The following is a 20,212-nucleotide window of genomic DNA, read 5'->3' on the forward strand; positions in this document are numbered from 1 at the left end:
TGCATTTGCTATATAAATCAGCCTCTTGCTCTGTTTCTATGCATTTTTGTTTCCCACGGATATTTTTTAATGTTTTTTTACAAGACTTGCATTTAATGTTTTCCATTTTCCACTACAAAATGCAAAAAACAAATGCAGATAATATTATGTGTCAGATGTTATCAAAGCTGACACGTCATCGTTGATGTACTTCTATCTGTACATATAATGCCAGTGACTACTTATTGGAGAATCGTTTTTTTTTGACATGAAGCACGAACATTTGTGCAAATATTTTTATATGTGTATGTAGTGGGAATTAGTGGCTACTCATGCATATTTTTTTGGAGGTGTACCTCCGCGAAAAGTAAAAAAAAATTGGAAGGAAAAAAATATTTTTATTTTTTTCAATGAAGTTTAAGGACAGGATGCTGGTAAAAAATATGCATTTTGTAGTTTTTTTTATTGTTATCAAATATAATTTTGTTTGGTTCACGTAACTTGAATCGTTTATAAAATATGACACTTTCAATGATACCCTAATTATTTTACGTTATCCTGAATAACTCGCAAACAAAAGAAAATCGAGGTCTGATGTTAAGCATGGAGGGTCCTTAGGACCTAACAGTACACTACCAGAAATATCGACAAAATCCGTCGTTGGGGGCACTTCTTGTTCGCTTAGCCTGCTAGACCCTTTGCCTAAGTTATATAACAAGTTTTATTGGAGTATATTCAATAGCATCCGACTCCAACCAAAACTCAGGGGAGCACAAAACCAATGTAAGTCATATGTTTTGTAAGTGATTCGATTTGTAAGGCGAATTGATTCTTAATTTTTTTAATAAGGGTTAAGCATTGCTATGGTCGCTTAGCACCCAGGGGATAGTTTCTACTGGCTTGTCACCATCGGCGTATAAGAAATATAAGTAAACTGCAACGTTTGGATATTGTATTACATGCTAATTTTGCTAATTATATCATTTTATTTCAGGTTATTTCGTGATGCCTATTTAGATACGGCTGTGGGATATGTACAAATTTCTAGAGAAAACGGAGAATGTGAAGTTAAAGCGAAAATAGTACCTTAGCACGGAGTAAATAACAAACCATGTTTTTGTGAATAATTCCCACACGTAAGAACAAGGTTTTTGATAACTTAAGCAATCAAATCTACCTCCGTTTATTAATTATAAATCAAATCGTAACAAACCAGCGGTTTCACAGAACAATTTAATTATGACAATGATGACATTTATGACTTTGACAATAATGTGAAAGTCATACGATAACTTTTATTAGACGATGACTACATAATCAGCCCACGAGAAAGGTCAAACTAAGGTCATAAGTATATTGGTTGAAATATCTTCAATCCTCGATTATTATCTCAGAAAATGTCGGAAACTGAAAACCTCATATCCCGAAATGGTTTTCGAAATATAACATTCTCTTCTACTACACATTTAAATCCTCCTAATTTTTGAGGTTGAAGATAGGTTAATACATTTTTTCCTATTAGACGAACTCATTTGCATTGGGGCTTGTAATAGTGTGTTTGCTACATAATTAAAGGCATGAAAATACGAGTGCAAGTTAATCAAATGAACGAAGTGAGTTTCATAAAACGATCACACGTGTGTTTTAATGTCAGTTCAGTTAGTGTTCTGTTCATATAATTATGTACAGTTATATACACTGCTTTATCTACACACATATTATAAACTCGCTACTTAATTTCAGAAAAAAAAAATGCGTGGTTGTGCATCCAATACTTGGCTCGGTTTGTAGCCAAAGCTGCAATACAATGAAGGTGTCCTTTTGTTACAGGTAGATATTTACAATTCAATTCAACCTAATAGTTCCTTCAGTTAATGTGTACCTGCTATAAAGTAATTCTTTATCATTTTTTAAATTGGTCAAGCTTACCTGCCTATACATGTTACAAATTAGAAAATAAAAACTAGAGTTTACTGCGTTCTTTTCTGCGTTCCAAAAGTGGAAATTTTTAAACACCTCCTAAAACGGCTAAAGCTTTGACTTTGCATAGACTGATTATCCGTCTATATCTTCGAGCAACACCGGTTTCCGACACGTCGGAAGAGAGGAGCCCAAACGATATCTCACCGTACAATTCGTTCTGCCATTTTTTGCCGGGGGAAACGTGCACACAGTCGCACTTCTCACTCACTACATACAAAATCCAATCTGTAATGACGACACAAATACATAGACAATGACACACGTCCAAGACAAATCTTGCACACCTCGATCTCTTTTTGTGTATGGACGAGTCACAACATGCATCGCCATTGGTACAGTTGTATTGTACCCAGTGCCGGATTAAGATATTTTGATGCCCTAAGCATTTCTAGATCATGGTGCCCCCTCATCAAGATTACATTGAATTTTCTTGGTAAATTGAGTGACGTTTATTGTCGCATTACTTCTGAGAATAGAATTTTCAATCCATCACATCATTTTATTACGGAAATTGACAGTAGGCATAAGGTTAAGTGTCAGCAAATTCGACACCCCCGTGCTTCGCATAAGGCCGGAGGCCGAGCCAACCATGTCCAAGTGTAAGCGAAGACGTAAAACATAGGCCGTACTCCGCACAGGGTTTTGCAACCTCTAGAGCTTTCCTACGAAGCTCATTCGTGTGAGGGCAAAGGCCGAGCTTCAGTAGGGGCTTAGCCATTGGAGGTAATTTTAGAACTTGATCAAACGCGATTAAGTCCCGTTTTCTTAAATAATAATGTGTCACAATTAGGCCAATAAAATTAATGTTTTCGAATTTGGTCCTAAAAATGCGTGTAATGCGAGTTTGCTCCATTCCAGGAGGTGTGCATAAATCTTTCCTCTTTTTCAGTTTTTTGCTTGTAAATCAAAAACGGTACGTCTGACTGAAAATTTGTTCTAATTATGATTAAAATTGATATCTGAGGATCCGAAATGTAATTTAACTACATATGTTCTTGCAATAAAATATATTGATTGATTGAAGGTACCTTAATATGTATTCGTCGTAAATTGTAAAAAAAGGTCGACATTTTTTATTTTTGTTAAAATCATGTTAATAATCCGAAAACGCCTTCTTACCAGTGTCAGATTCACCAAGTGCTATTGTAATTGATAGTAGGTTCCTTCTACATCGAGTGTGCTAAGCTACAGGAAATCATCTACGGGAAAAAAATATCTCTTAAGGATCCCAAAATGTATGCTGGGATAAAGCAAACTTGGATTACACGGTATTTATGACCAAATGAAAATATTAAAACAATTTCCAGCTTGCTGGGAATTAATTCCTCAAAACGCTATTTCTGGATCTAATTTGATTGGCCTAAATCGTGAAAGTTTAAATCAGTGTTTTTAAAGGCAAGTCTAAGGCTGAGCTTTTCATAAGGCTGAACGCGCGGAGCTTTCGATCGGCGCTTACGGATGAGGCCAAAGGTCGAGCATGGCTTGAATTTGACTAATGGCCAGGTATGAATGGCTGGGCGTCCGGAGCGTCCGATCGCGGCGCGTTATCATACAATACAACCAATGGCGAGGTGTGAGCAAGGCAGGAGACCCAGCTGCGAGAGAGAACAGCTTTGATTTGGATCCATGGCAAAGTGAAAGTGAGGCAGTTTGCATAAAGTAGAAGCCCTTAGCGTCGCATAAGACCTAACGCCGAACTGCAAAAGAGTGGCTTGAAATTCAACCTATGTAATCACGGTTCTCCTACTGCCTTTGCTTAACTCGAAACCGCAATTTGATAAGATGCTTTTGGTTTTCGGCCTTCGCGGGGCCCTTTATAACACTTTGACAATAGGGTTGTTTCCATCTACAAAACTTAGGGCAGAATTGTATCCCAATAAATTCTATTGGATTATAAGAACATGTTAAACTACTTTTAATGACCATATTTTTGTAAATATTGAATTTAAAATATCTTTTGGCACACGTCACGTGACCAAACTCGAAACGTCATTCTGATGACGTCACAACTCTCGGATTGACACTGTTGACAGTTAGGCGATAAACAACAAATGACAAATGTCAGTTGACAGCTCGTATCTTCTACGTGTGTATGTAGTTATGTGTCAAACCGTAAACTGTGACGTCACACAATTTTCAAAGAGCGTTTTGGACGCGAAAGCATCTGTCAAAATATATTTTGTTAATTTAACATATTCAAAGCCGTTTTTAGTATAGAAGTTAAATTTTAGGGCAACTTTTAGTTAATATAGAACGTAATACAAGCGTTTCAAAAATTGGAAACAACCCTATTAGGTCGCAGGATCGCGGCTCTGCAGCAACTCGGCCTGACCGACACATCTGGCGTGCAAGAGAGCAATTTTGGCTACAAAATCGGTAATCTACGTCGAGAAAATCGGTGGACCATAACTACCTGTAAATTTTTTGGCCATGAGCTTTGAGGGCCTCCGCGTATGGTTGGAGATGTGCTTACGTGTCCTAACTCTCTTACGACCCTTCGTTATTAGATGGTTACTTGCACACGTATCAAGAAGTTACGTACTGTACTTACATTACGACTGCGATGCTGATGCAGCCTGCGCGTTTTTTTTTCATATGATTTTGGTGCCCCCCTAGACGTGGTGCCCTAAGCAAGTGCTTATTTTGCTTAATCGTTAATCCGGCACTGATTGTACCTATGCTTCGGCAGTGGGGAAATAGTACATACGAATGCCGCGGACCTTCCCGGCGTTGCTCGAAGGTCTATATACTTAATGTTGACATAATTATTTTGAAACGTACCTACTTGATTAACATTCACATTGGTTATGAAAAAGACGAGAAAGCCCTACGTTGATACGATAAGTTTTGTGCTGTAAGATACGCTATTAATCTATTTACCTAGTATTGTAGGAGAATTCAGAATAGATACTAGCTTATCAAAAGTCAGTATGGCCAGACGGGATATCGCGTTACGGCAGGACAATGCCCTTTGGTCGGAATTCATTATACGTCCACTTTGTAGTTGAAAAACAATAGACTACCTACGGGGACTGATAAAATTATACGATTCCGAGTACAGTGTAGTGACATTACCAACGCAGCAACTTCAGTGGACTCGGGATTCTATTCCACCTACGCGGGAGCGGGAGTTTTTTTTAATGATCCGCGAGTTTACAATACTTGGGAAGGTCCACCTGCCCCGAGGCAGTAAAATAACCAATAACGCATCTCAATACAGAATATAGTAACTTCACAAACCCAAACATGTTCAGGTAGTTTTAAAAACCCTCGCCACAAAGTAGGTGTAATAACGCCTAGGTCAAAACCTTTGTTAGTATGAGTTAAATTTATGCGATTTTCCATGGGACATAAACGGACTTTGAAAGCCTAATTTTCGAACGTTGTCCTTATTGGCATGTTAAAACCTTTTAATTCTTCAAATTGGTAGATGAAAGCCTTAGAAATATGTATCTATATCGTTAACTTTTGTAATGTCCACAGAAACGACACTGTTGTCCGACCATTTTTGACCACCTATCTAAATTCAGTATGCCATGTGTCAATTAGAGTACAAGAAGTGATTGTTAGTATTCGTGAAACTAGGCATTTGGAGGCTGCAGTCACGTACCCACGCGACGCATGCACAAATAGAGCACTTTAGTCGTCTGCGTGCGCTCGCGCTCTAATAAATAGGTCAATTCATTGCCTCCTATGGTAGGTAGCCACTGACAATCGGGGTATTGTACTGACGTCAGTATAAAGAGGTAGAATAGTTCCACTCCCTTCCTGTCCTGCTGTTTATGCGTACCCTGCCCTGCGATTTAAGAAACAGATACAGCTACATTTATATGTACTGTTTCTGGAAGATATTGCTAAAGGTAAAATCGCCGGTTTTTTGTCTCTATGTGTAAATTTATTTTCTCTTGTCATCAATTTTTATTAGGTGTGCAATAAAGAATATTTTATCTGTATCAATATATATCATGTGTATCTTGCGATTACTATGAGATTAAAATAACTAATGTTTAATAAATGTCTATGTACCCATTAAGCTTAAACTAATGTAGCAATGAACTTGTGAATCAATTAATTAGAGACGAGTATCACGAGTATGGCATGTAATTAATATGCACTAGCTAGTCAACTTTTAACATTCGGGTCAGGCTGCCAATGCATTGATTTCTCGTTCGACAGAACCCACTAAGTTCACGTACATGGAAGGCTATTTGAATTAGCCCCGCGACCTTGTGCGATTAGTGAATACAAACGTTGCAAAGCGGATGCAAGCGAAGCAGGGCACGCAAACGCCGAGCCGAGGCGGGCGCTGGGGCCGCTGCGCGCTGCTGCAAGCGCCAACCTTGCCCGAAATTCTGTGACCTACTTTCAATGCACGGTAAAACGTTCCAAGCGTTTTTATTAAAACAATTTGCCTTGAAACACCTATTTCATTCTCAGCTCAACTGGTGACGTTAGAACTATTCGAGCCCAGTAACCGTACTAGTCACGCGACTATAGTTGCGATTGGGAATGTCCGACGTAATGGATTTGAATTGTTATTGACTGAACAAGGAAAAACCTCTTTCCTCGAATTGATTGTAGCTGGCGTTCATGGCAATATTAGGATACTGCAACGTATGTCGGCGAGTAGGTCGGTGTCATCGATTGCAGGCAGGAAGCCGGGCGGCCTAGTTGGCGTGCGGGCTAATGGCGCGGGACAGGGCGGCGCGGGTGCGGGCCGTGCGGAGCTCCGCGTCCCGCTTTACTTATGCAGCGCTCTGGCCAGCAACCGCCATCTATTTCGGTCTCGAATTGCTTAGTATTTACATTAATGTCAACCGTGGTGTTAAAGGCGGTTCAAGAGTAACTATAGTGGGTGTAATCGCGTGTTGGGCGAGTACGAATGTATTATGTCGCAATAAACCTATAACTAAATCATATCTCAGTGTCAAGCAGAAGCTATTTTGTACCACAAATCTAGTCAACCAGTACTAGAAATATTTCTGCTAATCGCAGCATAGGTAGCTAAACTTATTTATTATCCTGACGTTATTGTCCTTGTCCGCAGCGTGACTGGCGAAGACGGTATTGGAACTATTCGCACTTGGCCTTGATTATTCATTTGTACGCTAGAGTTTCTAGTCAGCCGGCGCACAAAACTCGCGACATCTCTATCTCATGGTTTGACGGTCGATGTTCTAATCACTGATTTCCACTAATATGAAATCCGATGTTCCCCATCCTGTTATTCCGATGCTCTAATTTCAACAGCAGCACTTGACGTACTGCTGTTGACAAGAAAAAATAAATTTACACATAGAGACGAGAAACCGGCGATCTTTAGATAGCGATGTAGCGTAAAACGTGGCTACTTTGCTCCCCACTGGATAATTGTGGTCTAACAGTATTAACTATAATAATTCAGCCTATATACATCCCACTGCTGGGCACAGGCCTCCTCTCATGCGAGAGGGCTCGGGCTATAGTCCCCACGCTAGCCCAATGCGGATTGGGGACTTCACATACACCTTTGAATTTCTTCGCAGATGTATGCAGGTTTCCTCACGATGTTTTCCTTCACCGAAAAGCTAGTGGTAAATATCAAATGATATTTCGTACATAAGTTCCGACAGTATTAGCCTCATTTTAGTGTTAACATGATAGTAGTGAACGTCTAGGTAGGCACTTTAAATCGGCGTATGTATCAACACAGTTACCATTATATAATAATCGCAAACAGGACAAAACAATTTTCGGAAATGACTACATCAATGTATTAACTATTTACCAAATGTAAACTAGAGAAATACATATAAGCATCTACTTTACGCAAAAAGCATTCAGGACTTTAAATAATTCAGGGAATGAGACTACGTCACCGGCAATTTTGCGTAGGCACGAGCTCGTGTGGTGATGACGTCATGGATAAAATGCCGGCTACCCACTCGCTGTGCCTTTCGCTCGTCAGAATAGATCGGCTGCCTACGTCGTGCCGGGATGTTAACTAATCACTGTATAAGCTAATCACACTTACTGTGAACAACAGGATAAAAATAATTATGTATATAAAAGTGATAATATATTAATACATATTAATTCTTTGTACCCACGCAAAATAGGTTAGTCGTCGAGTTACAGAAACCAGGAGGTATGTATATTAAAATACAATATATGTACGGTCAGCAAAACTATTAGGTATACGTTTTGCTGACCGTACATAGTTAAAATATATTTCGTAAACATATTTAAACATGACAATACATATTATGTTACTATTTGATATTTAGAGAGTACCATTATAAAATATTTTCATATGTACAAAGTTATAACATTTGATCTGTATCGCAGGGAGCGTAATACGTCACGTTATAATAATTACGTAATTCGTCGTGAAATCTGCGCAAGGACGCCAGCTCAACGTTTCGACACATCGCTCGGCGTGATGCCATAATCGTATCGTTTTCGCGCTGCGCTTAGAAAAGTGAGCGCCTGGGGACCTACCGCGAAAACCGAAATTCGCAAATTGCGGGGATCTCTCTCTTTTACTCTCACAAAGACGTAATTAGAGTGACAAAGAAAAATCCTCGCAATTGACGAACTTCGATTTTCGCGGTTATAGCTCTGGAGTAGGCGGCTACCGCAAAACATAGAAATATGAATATCGTCGACTATTGTGCGAATAACGCAAGAGCGATAGAAACTGCCCGTCTCTATCGCTCTTTTACTATTCGTGTAATTGAGACGCAGATAGATGATCTGCGAAATTAAATGTTCGCGGTATCCTCTGTTGAGCGTGTCGCCTTGAGAAACTGAGACGTACTTGCCTCTCTAATCTTGCTTATAGAGGTACATTCGAGGAAGCCAACGTAACACGCAGGCGTCATGACCCAGTCTGACCCAAAAATGGATTGTGACCTACCGCGCCCAGAGTTGCCACTTGATAAAGGATAGAGGATTCTATAAGGTTTACCAGTAGTACAAATGCAGGTCGCCGGTAACACCGTTTGCGGCTGACCTGCCTGCGATGCGACGCGTCTCTACAACTTTCCATTGACATTAGCCTAGCATTTCTCAGTAGTCACGGCCGTCAGGCGCCTCAGCACCTCGGGCGATGAGGGCTAACCGCTGCTGCCGGTCTTAACATTTCAAAACGACCTTCTGCTTTAGAGTCATTAATACTCGTAATTATAAATTAAATAGGATTTACATATTTACGTAGTATTACTACGGTAGTACGTACTATTGTTATTAGTGATGCAACGAATGCGAATATTCGTATTCGCCGAATATTAAAACGGTATTACCTTACTTACTTTTTTTCAATGTTCAGTATAAAAAATAGTCTGATTAAGCTTCATAAAGTTTTACACGAAAATTCATAGAGTAAATGATAAAAACTTATAAAAAATCAGTTCATCACCGCGAAGAAATATTAAATGTAATCCAAACCAAATGTATTTTTCAATACCAGGACGCAAAGTTCCAATCTACCGCTAGCATAGCTATATATATAGCAAACTAGCCTTATGCGCACTGATTTCAAAAAATAAAGAAAACCTCCGCAAGCAGGTGTGGTGAAAAATTGTATATTATAAGAGAACATTTTAGGAAACTGGCTGTGTGATTACATTCATTCAAAATTTTCCCTACTTCTTTAAAACCATAAAATTAGGAAAGAGGGAATGTCTTATCAAAATTTATACATTAGAAAGCTTCTATGATGACAAGTTATATTTGCAGTTGGTATCCGTGTCGGTATATGGAGATAGAGAGGGAGTATTTAGAGATAATTACAAGGGTAAGTATGTACTTTAAACATAGCAACGATTAGAATAGAATAAATTTCACAAAAACACAAAAGAGAAAATTATACAAACTGAAAAAATAGGAAGGAGAAAGTGCCCCGAAATAGTCTCATCCCAGCATGTTGCTGGCGACTTCCAGCGCTGATCTTCCGATGAGACCATCCGGTGAAGCAATCACGGCAGGTAACAAAAATAATCAACAATAAGAAAATAAACATACAATAGACAGAAATAAATTTACACATGGTAATCAGACAGATTAAATAAATGTATACAGAAAAAAAAACAAGATTAAGAAAACAGAAGACAAAATAGATACAAATTACCTACATAAAATTAAAATACATAATACAACTGACATCATATCAGTCGGAACCCATCTTGGCCGTGCATTCAAATTTATATGGTCTGAAATGCCTACTACCACCAAACGGCTGCTACGCGAACTAAAATGAGAAAACAAGACCCGTTGATTGATAAGGACCTCGTCAATCACTTATCGATCTTAAAATACAACTCGGTCTCATAAGATTTGACTCTTTGCTGACAGTCAATGGAAAGCGAAAAAAAAAAACAATTGTACCATTTGGCGTTGAAACTCTAGGTCCATGGGGTCCAATCGCGCACAATTTTTTGCAGAAATCGCAAAGCTTCTGGTTGACTTAACTGATGAATTGATGATCAATACCGCCAGCATTTTTGATACAATGCCTCAGGGGCCTATTTTAGATTTAAGCTATTTATAGTTAGTAACACCACTGTATATCCATTATGTATACTGTTATTGCAAATAAAAGTATAATAAATCATTACATAGCGTATGAGAATAAAAAGTAGGTACCGTGGCAATGCAAAAGAAACATAACCCAAGTTGTAATTAAATAGCATAAGTAAAATATAGATTATATATCTACAAGTACAACTCTACCTATTTGTATTGGTTAAATTCGTAAAATTCAGAAACTGACATTCATATTCTTATTCGCAAAAATACTCGTAACATCGTTGCATCACTAATTGTTACTATGGTAATGACTAATAATGAATTTATTCACTAATGCTTTAAATCATTATTAAGTACTAGTAACTAAATAGTTTACAATTTTAAAACTTTGCCTCTATGTGAACACAAACAAGATACTCGTATAAACGTTCATTGCGTTACACGACTTACCCATTTACTTGTTTTTTTTTTTTTTTTTAAATAATTACGGGCGAGAAATAAACTATTTTAAATTTAAACAATTTTACACAATATTCCTTTAATGTATACTTACATCAGTGTCGAGTCTACGTTTGGCCGTTTTAATTGTTACTTTTGTTAATTCCTGTTTATTGTAGAGTAGACACACACACACGCTTTTGTTATTATTATGCTATCAAGCTTCACAAAATCTTTATTACCAATTTACTACATTACATTGTGTGTTCGATACGATACACAAATATAATAAGCACTTTCTGTTTTTACAATTTAATCACCATCCACCAGGAAAAACTCCAAATATTTGACCTATATTGTTTAGACAATCTTCCAACGGCCGAACCGACAGACATACGGTAGAATATAGCTTTACTGTGTACGTACTTGCGTAGAAGTGTAATTTTTATATAAGTAAATAAAAAGGTTTTGATTCAGACGTAAGTAGCGACAATGCCGTGCAGAGAATAGGGCTGAAAACAAATTTGAAGCTAAACTCTCATTTTGTAAAAAAGTTCGCATTGTTAATGAGTTTATTTTAGGCGTTTTATGTTCGCTAAGTGGAGGCCGGGTGGCAAGCAGAGGCGGTGTGCGTCGCTGGTTCAATATCAGTATCAGCGTTTCTGGGTCAGTGGGTTAGCGTGTCAGCGCGTCAGCACGGCCGTGTCGCGCCCCGCGTTCGTGTTCCTCTTCGGATTATGACTTGATCTTCCTCCACTTATATGTTTACAAACATACATTGCGGTTCGCATTCAATCAGGAGCACTGATGTCAACTGCAATTCAAATCCCGAAGATAACCACCCCTGCTCTTAAACTCACATGCTGCGTAAGAGTTGGTAATTTACGCCTACGCAGTAACGGTTGTGTGTAGGTAAGATGGGTAAATGTTAAGACAAACCTAAAAACAAGTTATTTTACGCCACTGAGTCAGACATGTCGTCAACACGCATGACTATTAACGCTTTAAGCCAGATAACTATTCGGTTTCATAAAGAAAATAAAAATGGATTCTTAATATAGATCTATTCTATTAACATTTAGATAAGTAAACCTAGCTACAGCTAGATTTTGTAGGCAACATAGAAAATAGAGATAAAACATGTAACTATTTCAAGGCGAGTGCAATGAGGTAACCCACAAAGGGTCGACCTCGCCTTCGCCGATGTTTTGTGGGAGGGCTTCAACAATAATCTGGATGAAAATAAACCATGTTCCAAGGCCCATCAAGTGATTCGGTTGGGTTTCTTTATAATAAATTGATATTCGGTTAGTAATGAGGCGGACAGCCGCTCGTGTAGCTAATGTAGAACAAGCGGGATTACGCCGAAACAACACGGTAAGCAAGTGTATGTGACGCAGACATGGTGGTATTGGTTGTGTTGTGGCCTCAAACAGCGCCTACAAACTTGTGTTTTTTTTAATTCGCAACGGTTCTTTGGCATCATTAAATGGTCAATCATCTCAATGTTTTTGGTGACAAATGTAGGTTGCATTAGTCGAATAAGACGTTATAAGGAAGACAGATAATATTGTACCACGATAATGGTTAAGATTTCTATAAAAAAATAAAAGAAGATGTCTGACCCGACCCCACTGGCATAGCTGGCAAACACATGGGATTTCATACTAAGTATACGAAATAATCATTACATCTTCAAAGTATTATTTAGGCATTTGCTACGTACAAAGCGGTGAAAGGGGTTAAGGCTGGTACTCGTAGCATGTATTTACAAAGGTAGAGCAGTCGGCCCGTTACGTTCGCCTAAATCTAGCAATTCAATTCTATATATTTTTTATTTTATGACTGATTTCAACTATTCCTACAATTTCTGACTAATGTCCGGTCCGGCGTAGTCCTACACGCCATCCAGTTCCGTATGTACACCTACTGTGTTTTTTAAATAGATACGATATACCTTAGGACTTAATGGATAAAAATACAAGGCTTTTATCCTAAAGTATCTTAAGTATATAATATCAGATCTAATATTAGTAATTCTCGATTCGGTTGTGATTTTACTACTACGAACGAAAGATTCAGTAGCTCTGTATCTACAGCGGATCTGGGTGCTTAGCCAAGGTGCCAATCGTTAACGCTCCGTAACGTAGCGTAGTCATCTCTCTCTATCACTCTTCCATATTAGTGTGACAGTTGCGTTTCGTTCGATACGGAGCGTTGACGATTGGCACGTTTGCTACGCAGCCTGTAGATGCCCAGCTATACAGGCAGATGCCTCTTTTGTTTGCATTTCTTTAATGAATACTAGCATGATGTTACAAGTTCTACAAATGTAAAACGTGTCTATTTCTTCTTTTAGTGTAGTCGTCGTTTTATGGTGTTTTATTTTTGAAGAATATAAGGTCATTAGATAGCTCTCCTTCAAAATAAACAACAGTTTGTTATTACACTGACACTGTTTTGTTTAGGCTGGACAATTATATGTTAGTTATCTGGGATTTTAAAGAATGAGTTAGCTACATGGACAGTGAAATGTGAGGTGTGTAAAAGAGCGAGCGGGTGCGCGCGCGCCGGTAGGGGTGTTGCGTTGCTGTTTTCTCTTCCCATGGTTTCTTTAACGACCGATTACTGTTCGCCGGTTCGGTTTATGCATTTATTACGGCAAAAATCACGTATTACCATTACATTTACTGCATAACTAGAACTATAGAATACTGATACTTCAGTGTAACATGTGAACAGTGATGAACAAATAAATGATTTATGATTTAAGCGCGGGATACAAAATCTGCGTTTACATTTTAACCTAAGTATATGAATTTCATACCACACAAAATATTTTTCGATACATTCAAGATACTAAATATGTTAATTGCCTAAAATTCACCCGCTATGCTTTGTCTACGTGTAAGTACCAGCCCAGCAAAGAAAAAATAAGAGGGCATACAATGTGTAAAATGCATTAATGTTTTCGCTTACGAATCAGAACTGCTTTCGCCGACGAAGTAAGTAATGCGATACTCATTAGTCATTACAATGTTATCGAGTAGTGCGATTATCTGCACCGTGTTCTCTGTTCATGTCGACACAAGCAATAGTTTTAGCTTAGGCCGATTACAGACGCGATTGTACGCAGCAGTCTGATATTAATATATTAGGTCGCCTTGTCACACTTCAAAGTACGATACTTATTTCAAAAACCGGTATTTAAACCCAGGTTGACTTTGATGATTAATCGAATACGTTACAAAGTCATAAAAAAGCGGCCAAGTGCGAGTCGGACTCGCCCATGAAGGGGTTCCGTACCATTTATGACGTATTATAAAAAAACTACTTACCAGATCTCGTTCAAACCAATTTTCGGTGGAAGTTTGCATGGTAATGTACATCATAGATAAATATTTTTTTTAGGTTTATCATTCTCTTATTTTAGAAGTTACGGGGGGGGGGGGGACACCCATTTTACCACTTTGGAAGTGTCTCTCGCGCAAACTATTCACTTTAGAAAAAAATGATATTAGAAACCCCAATATCATTTTTAAGACCTATCCATAGATACCCCACACGTATGGGTTTGATGAAAAAAAAATTTTTGAGTTTCATTTCTAAGTATGGGGAACCAAGTTAACAGCAACTTTAAACCAAACACGGAAATAGTATTTTATACAATAACCCCAAAAAAAAATTTTTTTTCTATTTTTGTGTGAAAATCTTATAGTTTCGGAAAAAAGTGGCTGTGACATAAACGGAAAGACAGACAGACGGGACGAATCTATAAGGGTTCCGTTTTTTGCTATTTGGCTACGGAACCCTAAAAACGGTTAACTCTTGCGTTGTACAAAGTGCAATAATGTTTTAAAACTAATACGGGACTTAAAATTATGAATGAAAATCTTGTTGGTGTAAATCAATATATTGCAATAATGTTATTTAATTTAATATAATTATGCCATTAAAAAAAAAGTCTACTTCATATGTGAGGCAAAACAGGTTGTCTATTTGAGATAAAAACATTGTTATAAGTTGTTTAATAGAAAATAATATTTGTTTCTTAAACTAGAATACCTAGTCTTAGTCATATTTAACGACAGACGGCTATATCAAAAGACAAATGTAAGTATTATTTGCTCCATAATGATAATTCCATAATATCATAACTATATGGATAAGTTCGCCTTAAAACCTCTATTTCAGTAACTTGTATGTAAACCTGTGTTGTGCACAATAAAGTGATTACTACTACTATTATGAGTTTATTATTCTACTTAAATGACACGAGTTAAGCCAGAGACTAAAAAAGTGCAGAATACTATAATTTTCAATAACAATAACGGCAATTCCACGTGCCAAATATCCAAGGACCTTTACAGCTTTATACTGCCAAAGAGAAACTTTCATCTACTCAAAAGCAGAAAACTAACAGGTTGAAATTCACTCAGAAGCATAGAAACTGGACTGCTGATTAGTTGCGAAAACTAATATGGAGTGACGAATACAAATTTGACGTCGCGGAATCGTCAATGCCAAGAAATACTAAAGCATTTTGTAAGAGAGTTTTTTTGTATGGAAAACCTGTAAACACGTAGGTAGGTAAACTAAACATTATGAGTGAACTCGAGCAACAAGTTAGTCATTTTGTTTTCACTCGCGCTATTGACGTGTTAAATTACTTCAATCACTCGTAAGCAGGCTTGAAAATGCACATGGCAGGTGTGAACGGCACTTTCACGTTCCGCGGCCGACGCGCGATTGCCGCGTCACTGGCCATTAACTTTTCAATGGCTTTATAATTGTTCTTATTAATAATAAAAAATGCTGTGTATTAATCATTCTTGTATTGTTTCTAAAGACGTATTGAACAAGTTCTAGAATAATAAAGAATCTAGAAACAGAGAGGAAGATCACGCAGGTAGATGAGATGACGGTGTGCCACTTATCAGCGACGAAGCCGCCATTACTAGCTGGTGTTGTGAGCCGGCGTCGCTACCGCGGATAACGGGACGGGGCCGGCGCTGCGCGCACGTGAAAATAATTCTTGCCGAGATTTTGTGACCAATACCGTTGCTCGGTTCCGGGCCCACCGGTGACCTTATTTCTTGCCGTACACTCTTAACCCCAATGAATTTAAAGCTTAGGCTCGAACTTTTGATAGTAATTCGAAATAGAATCACAAGAATAACTCGGATTCCGACGTTCACGAGGAACTATCGCTTTTTATGTTATTTACGCCACCTACTACGCATTTAAGACGAGCCTGTTTATTTGCGATTATTGCGATGGAACGACGTCATACCCAGATATTTGTTGGAGCTTAACAATGGGAAGTAGCGTTGTTATGATGCTTACGCGAGAAAAAGATATCTAGATAGTCGATTGTTGGATTTAATTTTATTACGGAGCGCACGGCTGCTGCAGCGATAAACGCCCACTCATCAGGGGAAATACCACGTCACATTACTGATGGTAATTCATACTTCGTGACGTCAACAATACTGAGTATTTCCTGCGTAACTGTTCATTGCTAAGTACTCATAAATAAGAAGTAAGTAGAACTAAATTAAAAGCTAACATTTCTATCAATTTTTTAACCTACGCGTACTAAATAGGTCGTTCTAATTAGTAGCTAGATAGGGTAATAGTTTATTACTTTAAGAAAAATGCACGAATATAAATACATGAATAATATTATAAAAAGACTCGTCGTCACATCCCACAATCATGTGGATACGATGAAGGAGAAAACAAACTCATTATTATTTTACAAGCTTTTATGTTTACATAAACTTTGTAATATTCATGCGATCGCATTAGTAAAGTAAATAAATTTATGCAATCTTATTATCAACATCGTAATAAATAATTTATTTATAATAAATACAAGAAATCTCAAATTTTTTCGGTTGTCATATCATACAACGATTGCCAGATTGTGCGAACAAGGTTAAGACACGGTATGATGGTAGTGAGGGCGAAAATACGGCTTGTTACTTCGTAGGTACTGTCGTACCTACCGGTATATTACCGATAGGTAAGTATAGGTGTAGAACAGGTGGCTACAACTTACCACTTTAGCGAACACCGTAAGGATAGGCTACGATACAATCGGATTGTGGGCTCACGGATGAATAGTTAGGAATAGTGGCATGATGAGAGTTGAGAACGGATACCCATTAAGAGAGCAGCAGAGAAATGATCGACAACGTCATACGAATGTCTCATGCGGCGTTGTTTTTGACAATGATGATGAATCTTATGGCTTCCTTGTTGACTCATTTTTGTTTTACAATTCCTAGGTATATCCCGCTGTACCGGATACGTATTTACTTTAATGTGCATGAAGGCTGAAAAAATTGAACAATCCCTATTAATATAAACGTTGACAAGACAAATACAAATTTTTGAAAGATAAATCCCGAGAAATAGATGTTTTTGATGAATGCTGAAGCGTTAGATAAGTGCCTTTGCATACTACACACATTCTGCCGCATAGTGCTTAGAAATAACGGGCCGACCGAATTACTCCGAGTCATACGAAAGGCAGCGCGGGTCATGAACATGGCCACAAAATAAACAAACACAGAAGGACCAGAAGGTCCGCAATACCTACATAGCACAATTAGCGACTCAATCACCATCGCAGACCATGTCAAAGTCAAACAAACACCCAATTCGATAGACTAAATACGATTTTTTTGTACTAGACGTCTAAAATATGCATTTTGTTCATTATGTTGCCTACATATGCCCAGTACTAGAACTATACATATATACTTTAAGTCGCAATTTGAAAAGCTTCTGAGATAATAAAGTAGATACCAACTCACGTGTTTGTTTGTGAGTGATTTATGTACTTACATCACTACACCTTATAAAAGTACCCCGCCGCATCTGTCTGTTTGTATGTACCTACTATACTAGTGAACCGATTTGCATGCGATTTTATCAATAGAGTGGTTCTTGAGGAAGGTTTAGGTGTGTAATTTCTAAGGTTACATAAATGTAACCCGTGCGTAGTTCCTACATACTTCTTTATATGACTGTATAAGTAATAAATGTTGTGATTGAAGAGTTTTGGAATGTCGTTCAAATTAAATGTCACCTTGCGAACGATATCCATGTATAAGATGACATTATTAAAGTTTAAAATGCTATTAGGTATTTGACCTAAGCTATTTCAAGTTTGAATTTATTTGGTTTTCTTCTGTGACTGTAGTAAAATTGTAGTGGCAGTAGTGGGTGTGGGTGCAAAGGATTAATAAAATAGAACCAGGCTGAACCTAGTGGACTTTCATAGGAAAATCGTTTCCAGTACATACTATAATTGTAAATTGGACTATGTTGCTGAATGTGCTTCAAGGTTTTCATACGAGGACTTTTTTTTTATTTATGCAGGCAGGCAGGTAAATAACTTAATCGAGACTGCAAAAAGAGCGGTCTGTTACACCAAGTCTCAATACTTTTGGACCTGAAGGCCACGGTCAGCCTTAGCTCTCCCGCTTCATTTTCACAAAACGGATATGTACCCGGGATACCCAGTAAGTATGGCCTTTGGATCGGGCTGGAGACGAGGAGACCTCTGTTTCCTGACCTCTTTCGCCGGATTTGCCCAAATACCTACCTACTAGCGTGGCATTTACTTTTCTTCAATGGCACAGAGCATAATAATGGCGTTTGAGTAGCCACCTATGAGATCGCGCCTGATTTGTTCGAGAGGCAAACGTGCGTTCGCCTAGTCCGTTTCCCCCCTCCGCCAAGCCGGGCCGCTCGCTTGACACTCTTTGTTTGAGCGCAACGTAAACATTCCTTACCTGTATGTAGGTACTTATTTATACGTGCGGATGGACAATTACATTTTGTTACATAATAGCTTTCATACCGATACGAATGAAGATATTCGTGATAGGAAATCTACCTAATCGTAATATGTAATCCTAATAGGTGCTTTTGCATTGACAATATTATAAACAAAATAGGATGATATGAAGTAAAAAAACTTCCCAAGCGTAAACATTTTTTTCACGAGTTAAGTTTGATGGTAAAGTTTCAAACTAAAACATCTACCTAGGCATTGGAGTAAATTACAAAAATTAATACATAAATGAAACTTGTAATTTAGTAATTAAGTTTAAATTTAGAAATTATAGGCTATTTACTAATTATTTAGGTAGTTAGTTTCAATAGTGTGTGTAATTTTATCATTAATGACCAGGAATTGAACTTATGGAAGACCACTGGTAAAGTATACTACCTATTAATGCGCGTGCCACGATCAGGAACAGGTATAAATGCAGTCGGTAGTTATGAGAAACGGGTACTAATTGTAGCAGCTAAGGGGGTGTCTCTTACCTCCTGTCCGGGCGCGTGGACCTGGACGCGGAGCTCGTCCGTGGTGTGATCGTGCGCGAGCACGTCGGCGCGCACCTCGCGCCCGTTGTAGGTGAGGAAGACGCGCTGGCCGGCGCGCAGGCGAACGCCCGCCAGGCCGCGGAAGCCGGGCCCGATGAGCTCGGTGTCGCGGTACTCGCGGCTGCCGCGACCGCCGTCGAAGCGCACCGTGTAGCGGGTGTTAGGCGTCAGGTTGATGCAGTTGCTGTTGATGTTTTCCGGGAACGGCGCCGGCGTCTTCACCGCCTGGATCATACCAGAGCAGTATATTCCCTCTTCGTCCAGCGCCGCCACGCGCGTCCCGATGATGGACCGCTTCGCAAGCCGCTTTCCCGTCGACATGATGCTCACAGTCCACGCTCACTCTAGTGTCCGGTGTCTGCGGTCCTACTTTCACAGTCTCACACAAATTTAAATCGCTCAACGAGTACGATTGGAGCGGTAGCCGACACAATTTTTCTCAAAACGAATAGAATTTCGAATGAATGCAGCACGGTGCACGCGGTCCGGCTCGTCAGAAGGCCGGTGTTGATTGCGGCTCTCGCGCGGAAACATAATACGAGGGCAAGTCCTCGAAGATAAGGACAAAGGAATATCCTTTCGCGCTAGTAAACTTCGTACGCAAATACGTGCAGACGACCTCTACTATCACGGATCCAACGAGAACTGGCGCGCGGAGCGACCGGCATGCACACCGGCCGGCCGGCGAGCGGGAGCGGCGACAGCCCGTCTCGCTTCTTTGTTTTGATACTCAGCTGTTTGTGGGAGCGGGAGCAAATTATGAAAGTCAACGGGTGCAACCGAGAACGCGCCGGTCGGATATGTTCGGCTGAAGCGGGCTTGCGTTCGGGTGGGCTCGCTATTTTAAGCGGGCGGCGGCCGCCCACGGGCGACATTGAGGCGCGCCGGCTCGTTCGCA

At 39.1% G+C, this 20,212-nt stretch overlaps 1 protein-coding gene across 1 annotated transcript in view; it reads right to left on the reverse strand.

The window, feature by feature from the left end:
• The window catches only part of LOC133521048 (zinc finger protein 395), a 78,765-nt gene extending 58,809 nt beyond the window's left edge, over nt 1-19,956 (reverse strand). Inside the window, exon 1 of the mRNA XM_061855779.1 lies at nt 19,255-19,956. Within this exon, the coding sequence (XP_061711763.1) occupies nt 19,255-19,635 (381 nt within the window). The 5' untranslated portion in view covers nt 19,636-19,956. The remainder of the gene's footprint in view (nt 1-19,254) is intronic.
• Nucleotides 19,957-20,212: the final 256 nt, after the last annotated feature.

The sequence above is a fragment of the Cydia pomonella genome, chromosome 1 (assembly GCF_033807575.1).
Source record: "Cydia pomonella isolate Wapato2018A chromosome 1, ilCydPomo1, whole genome shotgun sequence".
In the NCBI taxonomy this organism is placed as follows: Eukaryota; Metazoa; Arthropoda; class Insecta; order Lepidoptera; family Tortricidae; genus Cydia; species Cydia pomonella.